Consider the following 19,139-nt stretch of genomic DNA (forward strand, 5'->3'; position numbering starts at 1 on the left):
CCATTCGAATATGGTGTGTACACCATACACAAAGATAAACTCGAAATGGATGAAAGACCTCAATGTGAGGCAGGAATCTGTCAAAATCCTAGAGGAGAACATAGGCAATAACTTCTTCAACATTGGCCACAGCAACTTCTTTCAAGACATGTCTCCAAAGGGAAAGGAAGCAAAAGCTAAAGTGAACTTTTGGGATTTCATCAAGATAAAAAGCTTCTGCACAGCAAAGAAAACAGTCAACAAAACAAAGAAGGAACCCACAGAATGAGAGAAGATACTCGCAAATGACCACAGACAAAGGGCTGATATCCAAGATCTATAAAGAATTCCTCAAACTCAACACCCCCAAAACACAATCATGACAAAAAATGAGCTTGTTTTTAACAGTAGCTAAGTAGACTGAATAAAAGGCATTGTGCATGTCCTTCACTAGCCTGTTGGTGCATATTTGTAATATTTAGAAATACTCTCTCTATATAGTAAAGTATAATTGTGCTGTAATGGGAAAGGAAAGGAAAAGAAGGATCATGACCAGCAAAATCAGAATTCAGTCTCTGGTGAGAGAAATCTTCATCCCTTTGTACCTTTTTAACTGCTGAGCTGTCTCAGCAAGAAAGGGGTCTTTTTTTTTTTTTTTTAATCACATATACCACTATTAGAGGAATAATGTTGTATTTGGTTTTAAATGTTTTGATTTTGCACTAAAAAGCAAGCCAAGCAGAGCATTTCTTGGAAGTTACATTATGAGTCTGGAGCACAAGTATAAGGTCAAGAAGTATAGAGACGTAGATCTGAGATATCCCAAAGGACTATCGACTAAGTTAGGGAAGTGTGATGTCATATAAACTAACAAAGTTGTGTCAGTGTGTCTCATATCCTAAAGAATTTTAGAAAAGAACATTGTGAATTCACGAGTGAATTTCTCCAGATGTTTTGGTCAAGTTCTTGTTAGAGTGAAGGAAGGATTGAAAAAGGAAAGAGTATTGAAGTATATACATCAAAAGGGGGATAAGCTTTATAGACACTATCACTCTTGGCCTGGAAGACAAGGTTTCTGAACTAGTTTTTATTTAATCAGCAAAGGTCATAGATATCTGTTTTGTATACTCTTCACTAGCTGTCTACTATCCCAGTTGTCTAGCCAGATACTTAAGCTTGTGAATCAACCCATGGTGGTCTTAGCATTTGGTAGAAGTATGGTGTTTTGATGTTTGACCTCCAGACACTGAAATGAGGCAATGATGGAAATTTCCTTTATAGTTGGGATGAAGAGCTGGAATCTCAACTTGAGATTTATCACCATCACTGAAGATGATAACCTCAATGATTCTGCCATCTCTCATTACTGTTGCCGCTTTCTTTGATGACATCTAGATGTTCAGTTTCTGACAGTCTTTCACATCACACCAACATCTTCAAATTTTGAAAATTCTTTGATTTATTCTGCAATCTTTGGAAATTTCTATTGCTAGTAATTTTATTTCCTGGCACAGGATTGACAATTTTCTGTGAATACAACAGGTATGTGCTGAGCCATAATGAAATCTTTATGAAGACTAATGGGGATTAAGGTTAAGTTAAATTTTAGTTTCAGGAGAGCTACCAATGCAGATGAGTAAGATAGTGATTAAATGAATAATCCCTTCCATACGTGGCCAAGTTTGCACATGCAGAAATCGCAACAACTGTAATCATGTCTTAACTTTCTGTCTAGAAACTGGAGTTTTATTTTTACCTTGATTGTAGTGCAGATGCAAATTTCAGAAGTTTAAGTGTGGGCAAATATGTATTTTAGAATGGAGGAAGTATTGGCTGCTGGTAGATATTAGGGCACAGAAGCAAAAGGTGACCAAGGTAGGAGAAATGTCCTCAACAGGGAATTTCATTCTTATCTTTGCTGTCGGGCAAAAGAGTCAAACTAGAGGTCCAAACAGGAAGCTGTACTGCTGAACCACAGGGGGAGTCCTGAAAGTTGAGTTACTTAACATAAGGATACCGACACAGAAACATACAGATACCAACACCATCACATTTGTGATGTGATGTAGTAGGAATTTACATTGACCTCTAATATGGATGGAGTATTGTTAAATTATTTTGGTACTCTTAAGGTTTGTTTTTTCATTGATAAAATGATAGAACTGAATTAAAATGAGATGATCTTCCAGGTTTCCTAGGGCCCTGTTTGTTTAGATTGTAGAGTGGAATTTTACACGTAACTTTGGGGAAGATGTGTTTTTCTAGTGGCCTACAAATAAATTGTGTTTGGAACAATGCCATTTATTATATTTGATAATTCTATATGGCCACATACGATTTTATATTAATAGTTTCAAAATGTGCTGATATATAGTATCTCATTTGATGATTTCATTGAGATGATGAAATAGGTCAGGAATGTATTATGTTCATTTTGTTGATAAAATGAAACCATTATGGTTAGTATCTTGAATAGTTATTTAAATTTGATAGTCTCATTAACACATTATAGCCACCAATGATGAAATCCTACCACAGAGAAAAGAAAACCCTGTCAGGACTGCTTTCTCACCTTCAACTATTGATCAGTTTTACATATTCTCCAAGTTCTGATTTGGATGTCCTGGGCAGCTTTTCTTGCCTTCCCTTCTACGTTGGCAGAGTTAAAGCACTTTGATCATTCTCTTCCAGCATCTGGATTTTAATGATCTGTTTAATGCCTTACTTTTCCACCCTGGTGAGTTCCTTCAGTCCAGCTTGTCTTATTTATCCCTCTACCCCACAGCCTGCTCAGCATCTGGCCTATGGGTATGCTCAATGAAAAATGGCAGAATTAAATGAAAGTCAAGTTGACGAGGAGAGGCTGATGTTAAGGGATAGGGTGGCATGGGGCGTGAAATTATGGGCTGTGGGGTGGGAAGAAGCCATTGTTGTATACCTTTGTTAGGTAGAAATTTTGCCCTGTACATGCATTTGAAAATCAACAGAAACAACAATCTAATTAAGAAAGGGAGATAACGAGGGGTCAGATCTATCTATTAATAAGTTTGAATTTTTTAAAAATGGGAACTAAAGTTCATGAGTTCATGGGGATTTTTAAATTACCTTATTTTTTCCCTAAACTATATTACTGCATCTCATATTTAACAGCAGTTTTGTATTCAGTCTCAACTCTGATTTAAAGTGGTAAAATAGAAGTTTAAGATTCCTTCAAGAGGTAAACCCTTACCTGGTTAAGCTTCATGTTAAGTAATGTTTCTGTTTGTCCAGCGACCTGTTCCTACTGAAAGACTCTTGTTAAGAGAACCCCTTTAGCACAGACTTTCTCAAACTTGCCATAAGTAATGACCTCTTTAAAAGAAAACATATGGAATGTATTTGTCATGTTACTTTAATTATATAGCTATGAAACTAGATATAAATTTTTTTATTTTTGGCTCATTTAAAACTATAAACCAAGCCTGCAAATTAAATATAAAGACAACTACACAACTAACAGATTTCAAGTTAATATTGTTATTCAGTGTGACAGGTGATGTTTAGGTTTCACAGTAGGAAAAAAAAGAGCCTTAGGTCTCATTCCATTTTAAATCTGTTTCTGTATTTTAACTTCAGTGATACTAAAAGCTGCAAGTACCCATTCTAAGTAATGTTGTGCAAGGTGCTATTAATGACTTCAGGCTTTGTTTCTAAGTTCAGGATTGTCAGACCTCCTATCTAACCAAAACACTTGCCAGCAAGCATTCCTCAAATACCAGTTTTAATGAGATGTCAGCTGTGGTGTTCGTTTGAAGATGAGGTTAACGTTATGTCATTACTGAAATCTTTATTAAATGGTTCTCTACACTAGCTCATGCTGGAAATGGGAATGGAAAAATGTCACTGGATACTTCAACCACATTTAATTCTAATCAACTTTTGCAATTGTACTACAAAGATAGGATCCATGTAATTATGGTAGCATATGTATGGTATTAGCTTTGAATATACCATGCCGGTCTTATCATATGCTGTGATGATTCTAGATTCCTTTATTTTTCACTGTTGGTTACAGTTATTGTCAGAGCTTTGCTTATACAGAGTGCCATTAGGCCATTTGGCCTGAAGAAGATTTTAACAGAACTGAAGAAGCATCAGTGAAAGCCTTCTGATAGTTTTTGTTTAGATTGTGGTTACTTTAGCATTTTTATCATTCATTTTAGATTATCTTATTTATTTAGATTATCTTTTAAATGAAAACATTAGCAAAATTTTGTACACAATTCTTAGACTCCCCTTCTCCCAACATACTTGTGACCTCCTGTTTGGGTAACACTTGTTTTAGCATACATTTTTGTGATCACCAAGTTCAGGATTCAGTGGTGGGAAAATGAATTTTAAAAAACGTGGCCCTTCTTAGTGTGATGAGAGACACTTTAACAGCAAACTATAAGTAGATTGATTTGTTCTATCTGAAAGGTATACAAAGAGGACTATGGGAACATATTGTAAGGACCTGCCACTTACCTTAAGAGTAGGGCAGAGTTTAGAGCCTATCATGAAAAATCTTGTTTGAACTAGGCATAGAGATAGTATATGTAAAGACCATGGCCATGAAAGACATGATTGTTAAAATGGTAAGAAGTATGAGGCCCTAGATTGCATTTATAATGTGAGTGGTAAGTTGGACCCCAATAGTAAAAGTCTTAATTGTTAGACCAGGTGTTTAGGTCTCATTTCATATATGCTAAGGGAGAAGATGAAGATCTTAGAACTGAGAGGATATTCATGACAGTATATATATATATATATATATATATATATATATATATATATAGCAATTACCACATTGTATCATGTATTATTAATCACTTATATATTAATAATCAATATATTATAATAATACTATTAATTATGTATTATCAATTAATTATGTATTAATTAAGTAATGTATCGATTAACAAGGCCTCTTTTTGTAGGCCTTGGAGCTCTTCAAGGTCTGTGACCATGGATTATACCAATCTTTGTACACTAAGCTTTTGACACAGTAACGGATAAGAATAATGATTAGAAAATATTGGTTGACTAACCGCAAGTAAAGGGGATTCAGGAGAGAATGATGATGATCTCCTATGGTGGTGGTTTTAATCTTTTGTGGGTGATAGACCCCTTTGTGATTCTCTTGGAAGCTATGAACCTCCAAAATGCAAATACATACAACATTTGACAGTTTCATGGCATTCATGTATCCCTGAAACCAGTCCATGGGTTTCTTATTCAGAATTCCTCTTTAGGGAATTGAATCTATAATAACCACCCCTAAACCTCACCATGAATAACCACCATCTCTTTAAATAATCTTTATATGTTAATATAATTTCACTTTTGGAATTTAAGGAACAAAACAGATGAACATAGGGGAAGGGAAGGAAGAATAAAATAAGATGAAAACAGAGGGAGGCAAACCGTAAGAGACTCTTAACTCTAGGAAAAAAACTGAGGGTTGCTGGAGGGGAGGTGGGTGGGGGGCTGGAGTAATTGAGTGATTGGCATGAAGGAGGACTCTTGATGTAATGAGCAGGGTGTTATATGCAACTGATGAATCACTAAATCACCTCTGAAGCTACCAATTTACTGTATGTTAACTAAATAGAATTTAAATAACAAAATTGAAAAATAATTTGTAAATGTTAAACTATGATTGTGTCTTTTTAAATACTCATTTTGAGTTCTTACTGTGTTTGGGAGGAGTTAATTCAAACAGTTGAACGTCTAAGAAGAAAGAACAAATTTTTTTTTATAATGATTAAGGTAAAACTTTGCTAATCTGTAAAGGTAATAAGTATATTAATTAATCCAGCAACCAAGAATCACTTCCTCAAGGGATCCTGACATTCCTGAATTTGGTTTAGCAAGTGAGGTAAGGTCCCCAAGACCACCCTCAGGCTGAGTGATTGGCCAGAAGGACTCATGGGACTCAGAAAAGCTATACTCCTGGTTATGGTTTATTACAGTGGGAAAGATACATATTAAATTATCAAAAGGGAAAGGCAAATCCCAGGAGAAACCAGATGCCGGCTTCCAAGTGTCCTCAGCCTGTGCAGTAGCACAGGTACATGCCATAGCTCAGCAACAGTGTGACCGCACGTGTACGGTGTTGCCAGCCTGGGAAGCTCAGCAGAGCCTTCGTGCCCAGTGGTTTTATTGGAGCTCAGTCACACAGGCTTGTGACTCCATTCTTATCATGGAGAGTATTTCAAGGGCTCAGAGCTCATTTCCTAGGGACTGGCCAAGGGCCAGGCCTGAAAACAGGTCTTTCTTGGGAATGTGCAGGATTTGAGCAACTCAACCCTGCTGAGTTAACCCTTCCTGCACAGCAAGTTAGCTGTGCAGAGAGTTAGCTTTCTTCTGGCCTGCCTGCAGAGCTGTTCTTTTTCTAAATACACAGTCTTTGTGGACCTCCTTGGTCTCATCATAAGTAGCCATTCTGTATACTACATTACCTGAACTGTAACTTTTTCCTCTCCAAAAAGTAATTGGCAAGTTTCTTTGGACTTAAGGACATACCTGTGTTTTGCAGTTTCATGAGATTGTAAGTACCCATTCTATCATTGATTTAACAAAAAAAATTTTTTGAATGCTGGTTTTTACCAGGCCTCATGTTAAATATCAATTTACAGAAATTATTACTATGGATCTTGCAGTTTCATAGTGGAGAGAAAAAACTAGCAATTCTGGTAAGCAGTGTGTGCTTTGGACAGCATTTTACCTCATTGGAGAACATGGTGGAGAGGGTGTCCGTGTGTCTGTGTATGTTGGAAGGTGTTGGTAATTAGGGGAAGACTTCCTGAAAGAAGTCACCTCTTGAGCCACGAAGATCAAAAGATACAAATGGTCATGGAGCATTGTGTTTCTCGAACAGTGTATGGTTGGGTGTGTGATTGGAGCATTTATGTATTACTGGTGCAGTCTTCTTGGCTTACTGAGCAAGTACACTAACCCTAACTAGAAGATGTATGTGCTTCTTAGCATTTGCACAAGAGGAAAGAGTGTCTGGCTTAGTACAAATCTATTTCCATTTTACTCCATTGCCATAAATCCACCCAAATGACATTTCTAACCTACTGTGAGTAGGTAGAAGTACTTTCACACATTGCTTCCCAGTGGGGGGAATATGTGAATACATAGCTTTCAACTGATAAGAATAAGTATGACCGTTAAAAATTTAAATGTACTGTGTTTCAAATAGGAGCGCAAATGCTTGCCTTAACTTAATGAAATTACTTGTCAGAATTTGTACTTGGAAGCAAAAAGGCTTTAGAAAAAAACCTGGGTCCAGATTTTACCATATTTGGCTCATACGTATGTGTGGTTTTCACAGAATTTGGAACTTCTGAGAGTAATAAGAGTTTTGTTTTTTGAACAGTGCAGAGAAATTGTATGATTATAATAGGATCAGGAATGTATTATTTTAGGGAATATGGGATAATTTCAAGTTGTTAACCTGGAGAATTTTTTCTAAGAGAATCTTATTCTCTTTTTCCAGCATTACAGTGTTTTTGCCACCTTTGTACAAAAGACAATTTTACTTGTGTGACAGATGGGCTCTGCTTTGTCTCTGTCACAGAGACCACCGACAAAGTTATACACAATAGCATGTGTATAGCTGAAATTGACCTAATTCCTCGAGACAGACCATTTGTATGTGCACCGTCTTCAAAAACTGGGTCTGTTACTACAACCTATTGCTGCAACCAGGACCATTGCAATAAAATAGAACTCCCAACTGTTGGTAAGTTGTTGTATAAGATTTTTTTTCTTAACACTACAAGAAAAGCTGATTCCGACTATGGTTTTAGAACTGGAAGGAATCTTAGAATCCAGTTCAGAGGCAAGAAGGAACTTGTCAGTGGTTGTAGAGTTACAGGAGTAGCCAAGATCCTGACTACTGGGTGTTGTGTTGTTTGACAACGTGGTTCCAGTAATAGACTTTCTCTGAGGTCACTTAGGTCTAAAAGGCGAGCCTCTTAAAGGCGAATTCTGACAAAGCTGCCATAGCAGTATGTCCTCAGGCAGTCCCTACTTTATCCTTAGAGTGAGTTTCTTTTCCTTGTATAATCATCCAGCCTTTTAAAGTAATTGATAATGGGCAGCACTAAACAGCCCAGATGCCTTTATTTTGTAATTTTAACCTTGCTTTATCATCTTTGTGTATAAATCATATGATTTCTAAATTTTTTTGTCCTTCACTATAGTTTACATTTTACAGTGTCCAAGCAGAGTCAGGAATTTGAAGGCTTTATACCCTCTAAGGATTAGTTTAATTTTCAGGTTCTGGTTTAAGATCTTAGTCTGAGCCTATCCTTCCTCAAATCCCAAATTTCAACTGTCATAATCAAAGGAATATAAAAATGCAGGAAACTTGTATTCATGCTAGCCAAATTGATGGAAGAATACCATCCCCATTCCTGTGCTTGTGAAAACTTCTATAATTTATACTGCAGATAACTTCAGACTAGTGAAGATTGACTACCCATATGAAAAGAAGTAAGTGAAAGGACCTCTTACAAATCCCACCAAACCTTAAACTCTGAGGGGTTTGAGGTGAGGACGTTACAGAAGCAACGGCTCCATTCTCCTTTAGGAAGAATCACCTGGTTTCATTGCTCTGGGAGGCAGACCACGGTGCTCACTCTCCACTCAGCTGGTCCAGGCATCATGCTAACTGAAGTAGGAAGCACTGCTGTGGCCCAGCAGAAAAGGGCCAGTCCCACAGGTTACAGGGGGAGGCAGTCTTACCCTTCATTCGAGTGCTAACAGCAGAGTAAAACCAGATATTCAGCATTTTAGGGAAGCTTCCCCATGGCAAGTTTCTATTGGACTATAATTTTTCCGACTTCTGTTCAGGGTATCTGCAATTCTAATATGAAAAAGAAAATTCTAATTCCAGAATTTCCCATTTCCATTGTTTGGGCTCGAAATATCTAAATGAGGGCTCATAAAGCCTGTGAAGAACTAACTTCATTTCTAATGATAAGCATACCTAAATCCCTCATTCCCAGGTTTCTGTTAAGCAAACAGCAAAAAAAATTACCAAATAAAAAGATTCAGTGGTTGAAAAGAAGTGAACTGAACTGGGTAGATGTCATGATAGGGAAGAACTTTCAGATAGTCCAAAGTTCGTTTTTGGTTAAAGATCACTTTTTTAGATGGAAAGCTCAATTGATTATTTTTAAAAATGTAATATTGAAAGTGAGTAGCAGACTGGAGACTAATATTTTATAGCCTAGTGTGAGAAAAGCTTGAGAAATTGTGTTACAATTCAGGGAGAAAAGATAGTAAACAGATTAAGATAGAGGATAAATCTAGGTGACCCAATATACTTACTGCAAAAATTCCAGAAAATGGCATAGAAGCAGACAGAAAAGAATGTGCTAGCAAAATTAATGAAATTAGTGAAAAAAATACTTTCCCAAATACATATAATAAAAAAATGTCAATTTTAAGAACAAAGAAAAATATTGTTTATGCATTCAGCATAAGGTAACACTGCTTATCTCTTAGAGACAGAAAAAGTTCAGATTTTCTTCTTTTTTTAAATACCAAAAGGCAGTAAAACATCATATATTAATTGTTAACCAGAATTCTTTAGATCAGCCAAGATTTTCCATATATAAAAGCAATAGTCATCTTTAGATAATTAAGTATTCAGTGTATAAGGACCCTTCTTCTTAAAAGAAATTACTAGAATTAGGATTGGATCATAAGAAATCAAATAAATATCCCAAGAATGGGAAAGTTACTTCCTTAGTCGAAGGCTGAAGAGCAGAGGAAGAGTAAGTGGATGTTGACTGAGCTGGTGATCATGAAGCGGGTAGGGGGGCAATGGGTGAAGACAGGATGATTCACTTGTTCTGGATCTGAGCCCTGTGAGCTTCTGGAATGGATCTCTGACTAATGGGAGTAGTGGCCAAGTATAGGAAATAGGGAGGATTAAGAAATTGCGGTTGCCACCTTCAGTGTTTTTGCTATTGTTGATGTTTATTTCATTTGAGGCCCTTTTTCAGGAAAGCCATCATCTGGCCTTGGTCCCGTTGAACTGGCAGCTGTCATTGCTGGACCAGTCTGCTTCGTCTGCATCTCACTCATGTTGATGGTTTATATCTGCCATAACCGTACTGTGATTCACCATCGAGTGCCAAATGAAGAGGATCCTTCCTTAGATCGCCCTTTTATTTCGGAGGGCACCACATTAAAAGATTTAATTTATGATATGACGACATCGGGTTCTGGATCAGGTAAGGGAATTATTTTTCCTTTTTCCTAAGGAATCTTCTAAAAGTTAGCTATATTATTTATTTTATTAGTTGGTTAAGCCAATTTGGCTTAGTGTGTTTAAAACTTAGTTCAACCTTAAGCCCAATAGAAGTCTATGACTATTTTAGCATAGAAAATTAGAATGTACTTTTACTGTTGAAATAAGTAAGTCAGCTTCCTGTTTGTATAAATTGAAAAGCTTTCTCACCTTTTGACTCCATGAGAGAGAAAGAATAAGGATAATTATTTTCTTATGGATGAGGCTGAAGTTGACAGATACTCAAATGATCTGCGGCTACCCATTCTATTCAGGATTGTTTAGCAGCTTTATTTTTATACTTGAAAGCAAGCGTGACAGAAAATGTGTTTGGAATTGTGAAGGTTATTTGCTTTTTTAACATATGAAATTGCTGTCTTTAGCTCAGACCTATTTTTTTTATTAAACTAATGATTTTCTCACTTTAAAAAATGTCTAACCTCCTTGTTATCTCATATAATTTTATGGATCCATGGCCTCTGTGATGTTTGCTTTTCTCAGTTCCATTTGCTGATTCTTGTGGTTTCAGAAATAGACTGGCTAATTGCCAGAATCATTCCTTGAAGTAGATTTTGGTACAGCGGTGCTTCATCTTTAAACTGAAAGGGATTTATTTTTTTCACTTGCATGTGCTTTGAAAGGATGCTAAGAGAGGCAGACCCCTGTCCTCCACAATATTGTAATTTGACACTGGGCTAGGAATCAAGAGATCTAGATTCCAGTGCAAGTTTGTCTTTGGTTGGCTCTGACCTTGTTAAACTGTGTTTCTTCTTTTGGGCTTCTGTTTCCTCATTACAAATATGGAACAGATACTGAGATATACTGTCTTTTGGAAATATAAATCAACTTCAAAGAAAGCCCTGGTTTGTGGATAAAATGAAGATTTGAAAATATGTATATTTGCGCCTGGGTGGCTCAGTGGGTTAGGCCTCTGCCTTTAGATCAGGTCATGATGCCAAGGGTCCTGGGATCAAGCCCTGCATCGGGCTCTCTGCTCAACGGGGAGCCTGTTTCCCGCCCCCCCCCCCCGCCTGCCTCTCTGCCTACTTGTGATCTCTGACTGTCAAATAAATAAATAAAATTTAAAAAAAGAAAGAAAATCTCACTAATTTTATAATTATATATTATAATTTTATAATTAAGTGACTAAACGAACATTAAAGCAGAAGTTGTGACTGGGGGTAGAATATGAGTGAAGCATGAAATCACATACAGTACAACAAATGTTCATGCAATGACAAATGTCTGTTTATTTTAAGGAAATGAATATATATTGTATGCATATCTGTTGAGTCATAAAAGTATGAAGAAACTGACTTCTTGGCCTGAAGTTGTCTGTTGGCCATGTATATACAGCACGTGACTTCTGTCCATGACACTGGACACACACAGGCTTGCCACTGGAACCTAGGTCCCTCAAAACAGCCTTTAAGGATCCCTGAGACCATAGTGAGCAGGGAGGCAGCAAGAATTTGGGTTGAGATGGAACAGCCTTGGCACTGAAGATGTGACAGTCTTTGGGCCAGAGTGGTAGAGGAGAGGAGAGAGAGCTTGTTTTAGGGTTTCCCTGGAGTTTCCAGTTGATTCTGAGTTAATCCAAAGCATTCCCAAAGGAGATCTGGCTCATTCTAGAAGTCATCCTAGATCAAAAAACTATGATAAACAAAGACCAAAGTCCCAGAAAATCAGGGTGTCTAAAGCTCATTTGGAATTAGTCCCTCGTTGCCAGACTTCCACCCAGAGAAATCACAGCTGCTTATGCCACTTGGGACGGTAGTGCTGTATCAGGCCTCCCGGGGAATCAGCCTACCTAAAGGATTAGAAGAAATTGCTGTCTGGATGGCACCTGATTTCTGAATAAGAATACATTTATTTACTTTTCAGGATGCAGACATGAAGTCAAGAATGAAATCACTCTTTTTCCATTTTACCTGTATTTTTAGATGCATCAGGAACTACAGCTCTGTTATCTGAGAGTTTCTCTCTTTTCTTTTATGCCTTACTCTGCAAAAACTTGTCTACATTGTTTGCTAGCTCTGTGGCTTCGGGCAGTTAGCTGATGTCTCATGCCCAAGTTATTTTATCTTTAAAATGAAAGTAATGAACCCTGCCCTGTACACGTCATTGGATTGTTATGAGGTTCAAATGAGACAAGATGTTTTGATAAATTGTAGTTATGTCCAAATGACAGGTGTTACACTTATTGGAAAGATACTTGGAAGAACAATCTGACATATGGTATTAATTTGCTGCATTGTACCAAAAAAACTTAGTTGAAGGCCTCCTTTCCCCGTCATAGTTCATTATGTGCTGAATGGCCTCCAGATTTATTGAGACAGAAGCTATCCTGTGTTGAATGATAGCAGAACATGCCACCTGTTTCCCTCCTATTCATTATAAAGCCTTAACGCTGTCTCATGCATGGGACTCATGACTGTGAATCAGTACAGTGGCTTTATGTATACCCTCTTTAGTTCTTTTGCTCATTGAGAAAAGCTAAAACTAAACATTTCATGTTATATTCATATGTTTATTATTCAGTACCGTGACTTTAGTGGAGGAAAGGTCTATTTCTCAAAGACTGTATCTTTAACTTGGGAAGGCAACTCTATGTGTGAAGCTAACCTAATCCCTGTTGTGTAAATTTGAATCACAGGTTGTATGTGTGCCCTTATTTAAGCTGCTGTTAAAGTGTGTGTGCACATGTGCTAGTTTCTGAAAGAGATTGAGTCTCTTAGGGCCACTGCTTTCCCTATGGAAGTTTTTCTCTCAAGCAGTTGTAAGGAGAGGAGAGGAAAGCAGAGAACATAGAGATTTGAATTAGGCCTATTTATTTTTCTCTTTAGAAGAAAATTACTACTTTTTAAAAATGCTCATGTATTCCTGTCGGTTATGGTAACTAAATATAGATAATATGATGAATCTTGATTTGGCTTTGAATTTTAGTTTGGGATCTAGAATCCAGTGATAATGGGGAGACAAAAACTTTCCTTGTCCTGGTAGCCTTTCTTGGCCATATCATTTACATGGGACATGAATGTGTTAGACATTTTCAGACTTCCCGTGTGTAATTCCCCTTTCTTCTGTACTCCTTGTCTTTCTAACTTCCAGAATAGCCTCCTGAAGTTAACTCTTAAGTATACTTTAAATCTTTAAGTATATGGTATGACCCCATTCAAAGGCTGTAAGAAAATTTCATAAATTAGTATCTATACTAAACCACATAATTAAGAATCTTCATAATATAAAAGAGCTCCTTGATTTAAATAAGGATTTTTCACAGATCTATTTTTAGCTAGCAGCCTCCTTATAAACATAAAAACAATTATTTATAATCAGACTGCTAACTGCTTTGCCGGAGGTGGGGAGGATAGAGAGCAAGAAGAGGAAAAGGACCCATTTGAGAAACTTAGAGATGAAAAGAGAAAAAACTTCTGATCACTTTAAAGACTTAACATTTCAATTAAGAAATATTTCACGTCAGGAAACCAAAGACAGCACGTAATTTCATGTACTACCATTGGGCTAATTTGGTCTAGCAAGGAACTCTGAATATAGATTATAAATTACACAAATTTATGTGTATAGATTGTCTGAAAGAAATAGTAGTTTGCAGAACATGGTTGATACTGGTATTTTTATTGTCAGGGTCAGTATAATATAACACTTAACTTAGTCTATGAGGGGATATGATACTGAGTGAATTGGAATAGTCCCATATATAGTGATACTTAAATGTTGTAGGTAGTGAAAAATCCTTTTCTGTAAACAAGTAAGTGTGGCAATATTTTAAAAATACATATTTTAGAGTAGGGCATGTTCAGATGGTGAAATAATGCCAGCGTCCCGTCACCACTTTCAGTTACTTGGCATCATTCTTTAAGATACTAATGTTGCCTATGCAGCCAGTTCCTAGCACATAAATTACTTGTCTTGAAATGGTTTGTGTGGTAATTTTTACTGATTTTTTAAAATCAGTATGGATTGTACATACTGATTTTATGTTTGTGTTCACATAGTTTTCTCCTTCCATCAATAAAACCGTTACCAGATTCATCCTTCTAAAACAAGATTTTTAAATTGCTTCGTCTCATTCATGAACCCTTTTCAGAAATTTTTTAGTAGTTCCTGTTTTATCCATAGCTCTCATTGGTCATTTTTTCTTTTTTAAAGATTTTATTTATTTCACAGAGAGAGAGTACACACACAAGCAGGGGGAGCAGCAGGCAGAGGGGGAGGGAGAAGCAGGCTCCCTTCTGAGCAGAGAGCCCAATGTGGGGCTCGATCCCAGGATCCTAGAATCATGACCCGAGCCAAAGGCAGATGCTTAACCACTGATCCACCCAGGCACCCCTCTTGGTGGTCATCTTGAGCTCAGCATTCAGTACCCTTCATACTCTGACAGCTTTCCTCTCTTCCACTGCTTTACCATACACATCACCTTCTGTTTAACTGAGCTGGTTCCATAAACATCCATTCATTTCCCTCTTCTGCCTTTGCTTTAATATTCCTCCTACCTGAAAACCTTCTCTCCCCTTCTCCTGTGGCCCTATCCCTTCCGTAAAGGACAGTCAAATTCAACTTACTTTATAAAGCCTACCTGGACTCTCTAGGCAGATTCTAGATTCATCTATTATATTTATTATCTTATTTTCATTTTATTATGAATTACTATTTTTTGCAAATGTAGTTTGTCACTCCTCAGTGAGATTGTAAGTTCTTTAAAGATAGAGCTTTTGGAGTTACTCTGTCACTCCTTAATGCCTATTTTCATTTTCAGGTTTACCATTGCTTGTTCAGAGAACAATTGCAAGAACTATTGTGTTACAAGAAAGTATTGGCAAAGGTCGATTTGGGGAAGTTTGGCGGGGAAAGTGGAGAGGAGAAGAAGTTGCTGTTAAAATATTTTCCTCTAGAGAAGAGCGCTCATGGTTCCGTGAGGCAGAGATTTATCAGACCGTAATGTTACGTCATGAAAACATCCTGGGATTTATAGCAGCAGACAATAAAGGTCAGTAACATCTACTTCTCCTTTGAGTATAATGAAATCTGCTTGAGCCTTTCTACAAATACGGCTACTAAACACTGTCAGATTTGATGAGAAATAAATGTTTGTCATACAGATTAAACCCATTAAGTCAAATAGAATATATGAGAAACCTTTACAAACAGGAACTTTTTAAAGATTTTCTTGACTCATGACATGCTTCTAAATCTCCAATTGTTCTATAAGATAAAAGAGCTATATTTAAATTTAAAAGTGATGTGCTTTTGTTATTTTGGTTTTAGGCAGTTAGTTATTTGAGTATAGTCATAGCATAGAAAAGATAGAGTTTTATAAACTCTGGGTGCTCAAAATTTTGAGGTAAGTTAGAGCCCAGAGATCTGTTTCCTTTACATTTCTTCATGACCATTAGGGCATTCTAATAGATACTAATGACCTTATCTATTAAAAATAACTTCTCAGTGTGTTCTGTGTTTTAAGTTGGCAGGGGCTAAGTAGTCTTTTAAATAAACAAACTTTTAAATCAATTCCATTAAGTAGAGAAATAGTTTCTCCAGGGCCACTGTGCCCATAGGTAACCAACCGTCTGGCTGCTTTCTTGCCTTTGGTACAGATACCTGGGGCCCTGGCCTCAGTTCGATGCTGCAAGAAGCACGGAAGGTATGTCAGGGGAGAGTCAGAATGAGTGCTGACGGGGACCAGTGGTTTCACCCTGTACTTCATCTACCGTCTTGGCTCCGGCTTCTACTGTTGTGCCCATAGTTCCTGCTTTTGTAGCTTCATCAGAGACTCGTGTTAGCACTCTCATCATCCCCGCCTGCAATCAGATGCATGCTGTCCCTTTCTCTTTGAGATTGGCCTGAACTATGGTCCTCTTTTTCCTCTTCTCCCTTCCCATTTTCTTTCAAGTATTTATTTCTTCAGAATACTGTTTAATGATTTTCCCTTTTGCTTTCCCATATTTTTGAATTTATTATCAGTAAGCAGTTATTACTTGTTTCTTTTTTAGAGTTTATTTCTAGAAAATTTCCAATATATAAAAAGTGGAGCAAATAGAGCCTATCACCCATCTTCAAATGTGATTAGGTCATTGCCAATCATATTTGATCTGATTCTACCTACTCTGCCTCTGAATTATTTGAAGCCAAAGATATGATAGTATATCTTTTTATCCATAAACATGTTTCATTTGTATCTTTAGATTAAGGAATCTTAATGCAACGTGACCACACTACTGTTGTTAATTTTTGAAATGTCATCAGTATCCAGTCAGTTTCACATTCTGCAGTTGTGTATTCTTTTTTTAAAAAAAATTGGCTATTCACTTTTAGGATGCAAAATCCACACATGGCATTTGGTTGATATTTAATTTAAATCCCTTAAAATTCCTTTGTTCCTCTTCATTTTTTTTTTCCTTGTGGTTTCTTGAAGAACTGGATTGTTTGTCCTATAGGGCTTATCACATTCTGGAGTGTGTGGATTGAATTTCCATAGTATCTTTGATCTTGCTCCTTGTATTTAAAAACTGGTAGTTAGGATTAGAGACAATCTGAGTCATTTTATTGGTTTCCTGAAAATATTGTATACCTGCCTGTATATTATGCACTTTATATGATATTTGTATAAAATGTATTGTATATTGTTTGTTACATATCGATATATATATCACATTAGGAGCCATATAATATTTGATTATCTCTTTCTATTAAGAAAAATATTTTATTTATTTATTTTAGAGAGAGAGAGAGCATGAGCAGGGCGGAAGAGCAGATAGGGAGGGCAGGGAGGGGGAAAGGGGAAGGAATCTTAAGCAGACTCCCAGCTGAACTCTGAGCACCACCTGGGGCTTGATCTCAAAATCCTGAGATCCTGAGCTGAGCAGAAAAGAAGGGGTTGGATGCTTAACTGACTGAGCCTCCCAGGGGCCTCTTGATTATCTCTTTTTTGTGACTTGGGGCAGTGATGAATGTGATGGATGTAGGCAGTGATCTATCAGTGGTTACTTCCAATTCAGTATTACTTAATGTGAAAACAAAAGCAGTGGTTATAGTTCCATTACGTCCTTTGTTTTCATTTTCTTCTGCTTTGGCACCATTTAGTTTCCCTTCTAACTATTAAAACAACCTTACAGACAATGTTCTGTGACTGTAGATTTTCTGTGTTCATTTCTTACTTCTTAGTAGTTGTGTTTGTTTTCTAAAAACTCTTTTTATTGATTTGTGTGAAGGCTCTAGGTCTACAAACAGTAATTGCTCCCTTTAAGGACTTAGCCACATGCATAGTTTCAAACTTGACTGTGGTGGTTGCTTTTAAATCTGCCTTTTGGGGCTCAAACCTCACCCAGGCCCAACATGTTTTAGGCACGTTCCAAGTTGCAAACAGCCTGGCAGAAAATGCCCTTGCTGCTGTGCCCTGAAATTTTTTTCCCCATTTGCTCAGGCAGCAGCCAAGCTGGTGCTGTCATCTGGTGGTCACCATGGGAACTGGCTCACCCTCCTGCGTCTTCACTACCCTCTTCTTTCTTCTTTGTCAGGGGTTAATGGACTTTGTCCATCCTACACACATTGTAGGATGGGCTACATCCACCCCAGTTCCCTTCTTTATCTTTATCCTCCTGATTTAGTTAATCCCCCCTCAGGCAACCCTTTATATTACACAGCCTCTTACATATCCTTCTTCTGCCTCTCTTGTTAATTACCTCAGAAAATCTCTCTTTCTTCCATCTGCCTGTGTTCCTCTTTGTCAGCCTTTCAGAATTCAGTCATGATTAATAAGCATGCAGATACAAATGGTGATGCATTTGTATCAGGGAAAAGAAAAGGTATATGTTTGAATAGAATCAGTTTATAAAGTTTAGGAAGAATAAACTTTGTTTATATATAAAGTTTGTAAAGAACTAGTGTCCTGAGTATCTAAATTCTTTTGAAAATACCCAGAAATCCCCTCCCGAATCTTGTGAAAATACCCTTCTTAATCTCATATAATCAGTTACTTTCCTTGAAGTAACAGCCTTAAAATATAGAATCTATTTTATGTCAGTTGGGGTGGGTTTTTGTTGTTGTTGCTGTTTTTTGCAACCATTAGGGAGGGGACAACCCATTTTAAGTTCTTATGAGCCATGCATTCTACTAAATGCTTAATGAAGGTTGTCCTGTTTTTTTAAATCTTCTTAGCAGTTTTGCGAAAGTAAGGTGTTCTTGCTGTGTAAAAGAAGCAACAGAGCCTCACTTATCTGAGGTCACATAGTCAATAATAACTAGGCCCTGGATTTCATCCCAGGGCAGGATGACCCCCAAGTGTGTATCTTTTACTGAATTGTGCTGCTTCCTACTATGTGGTTTTCTTGCTATTCCTATGCTAGATAAGCTTTTGTGGACCAGCCTAACCTAGAAGCCTAGCCAGAAACTTTACCACGATTTCCATGGGAAAACATATTTCAAATCCATGTATTAGTTTATAGACAAATATTTGGAATCCATATTCCTGGTTGTTGAGGTTCAAAATCACCTTATGTAAAACTGGATTCAGCCCCAGTTTTTTTTCCTCCTGACCTGTCCCAGCTTTCTCATTTATCAATAATACCACTATTTTTACATTTTTTCTGAGTTGGAAACCTTGGAATCATAATCCTCTTACCTGACTTCTTTGTAAACTGAATGTACAGTCTGTGATTAAAGCTTGCATTTCTTCGTTTAAGCTCACTTTCAGTTTTGTCTTATACTATTCCATTCCTACCTACTGTGGCCACAGTGGGCTCCAGATACTTCTCATCTTCCTCATGCTCCCCTTTCCTTTCCTCCTTCTAGAAAGAACCACTGAGCA

At 37.1% G+C, this 19,139-nt stretch overlaps 1 protein-coding gene across 3 annotated transcripts in view; it reads left to right on the forward strand.

The window, feature by feature from the left end:
- The window catches only part of TGFBR1 (transforming growth factor beta receptor 1), a 56,024-nt gene that overhangs the window by 21,577 nt on the left and 15,308 nt on the right, over nt 1-19,139 (forward strand). For 2 of the 3 annotated variants that reach the window (XM_045081625.1, XM_045081623.1), the window contains exons 2-4: nt 7,505-7,750; nt 10,014-10,256; nt 15,093-15,323. In XM_045081625.1, coding sequence (XP_044937560.1) covers nt 7,505-7,750; nt 10,014-10,256; nt 15,093-15,323 — 720 coding nt within the window. The remainder of the gene's footprint in view (nt 1-7,504; nt 7,751-10,013; nt 10,257-15,092; nt 15,324-19,139) is intronic. The other variant, XM_045081624.1, reaches the window with a different exon arrangement.

Source organism: Mustela putorius, unplaced genomic scaffold (genome assembly GCF_011764305.1).
Source record: "Mustela putorius furo isolate JIRA1106 unplaced genomic scaffold, ASM1176430v1.1 tig00000580_pilon_pilon_pilon, whole genome shotgun sequence".
In the NCBI taxonomy this organism is placed as follows: Eukaryota; Metazoa; Chordata; class Mammalia; order Carnivora; family Mustelidae; genus Mustela; species Mustela putorius.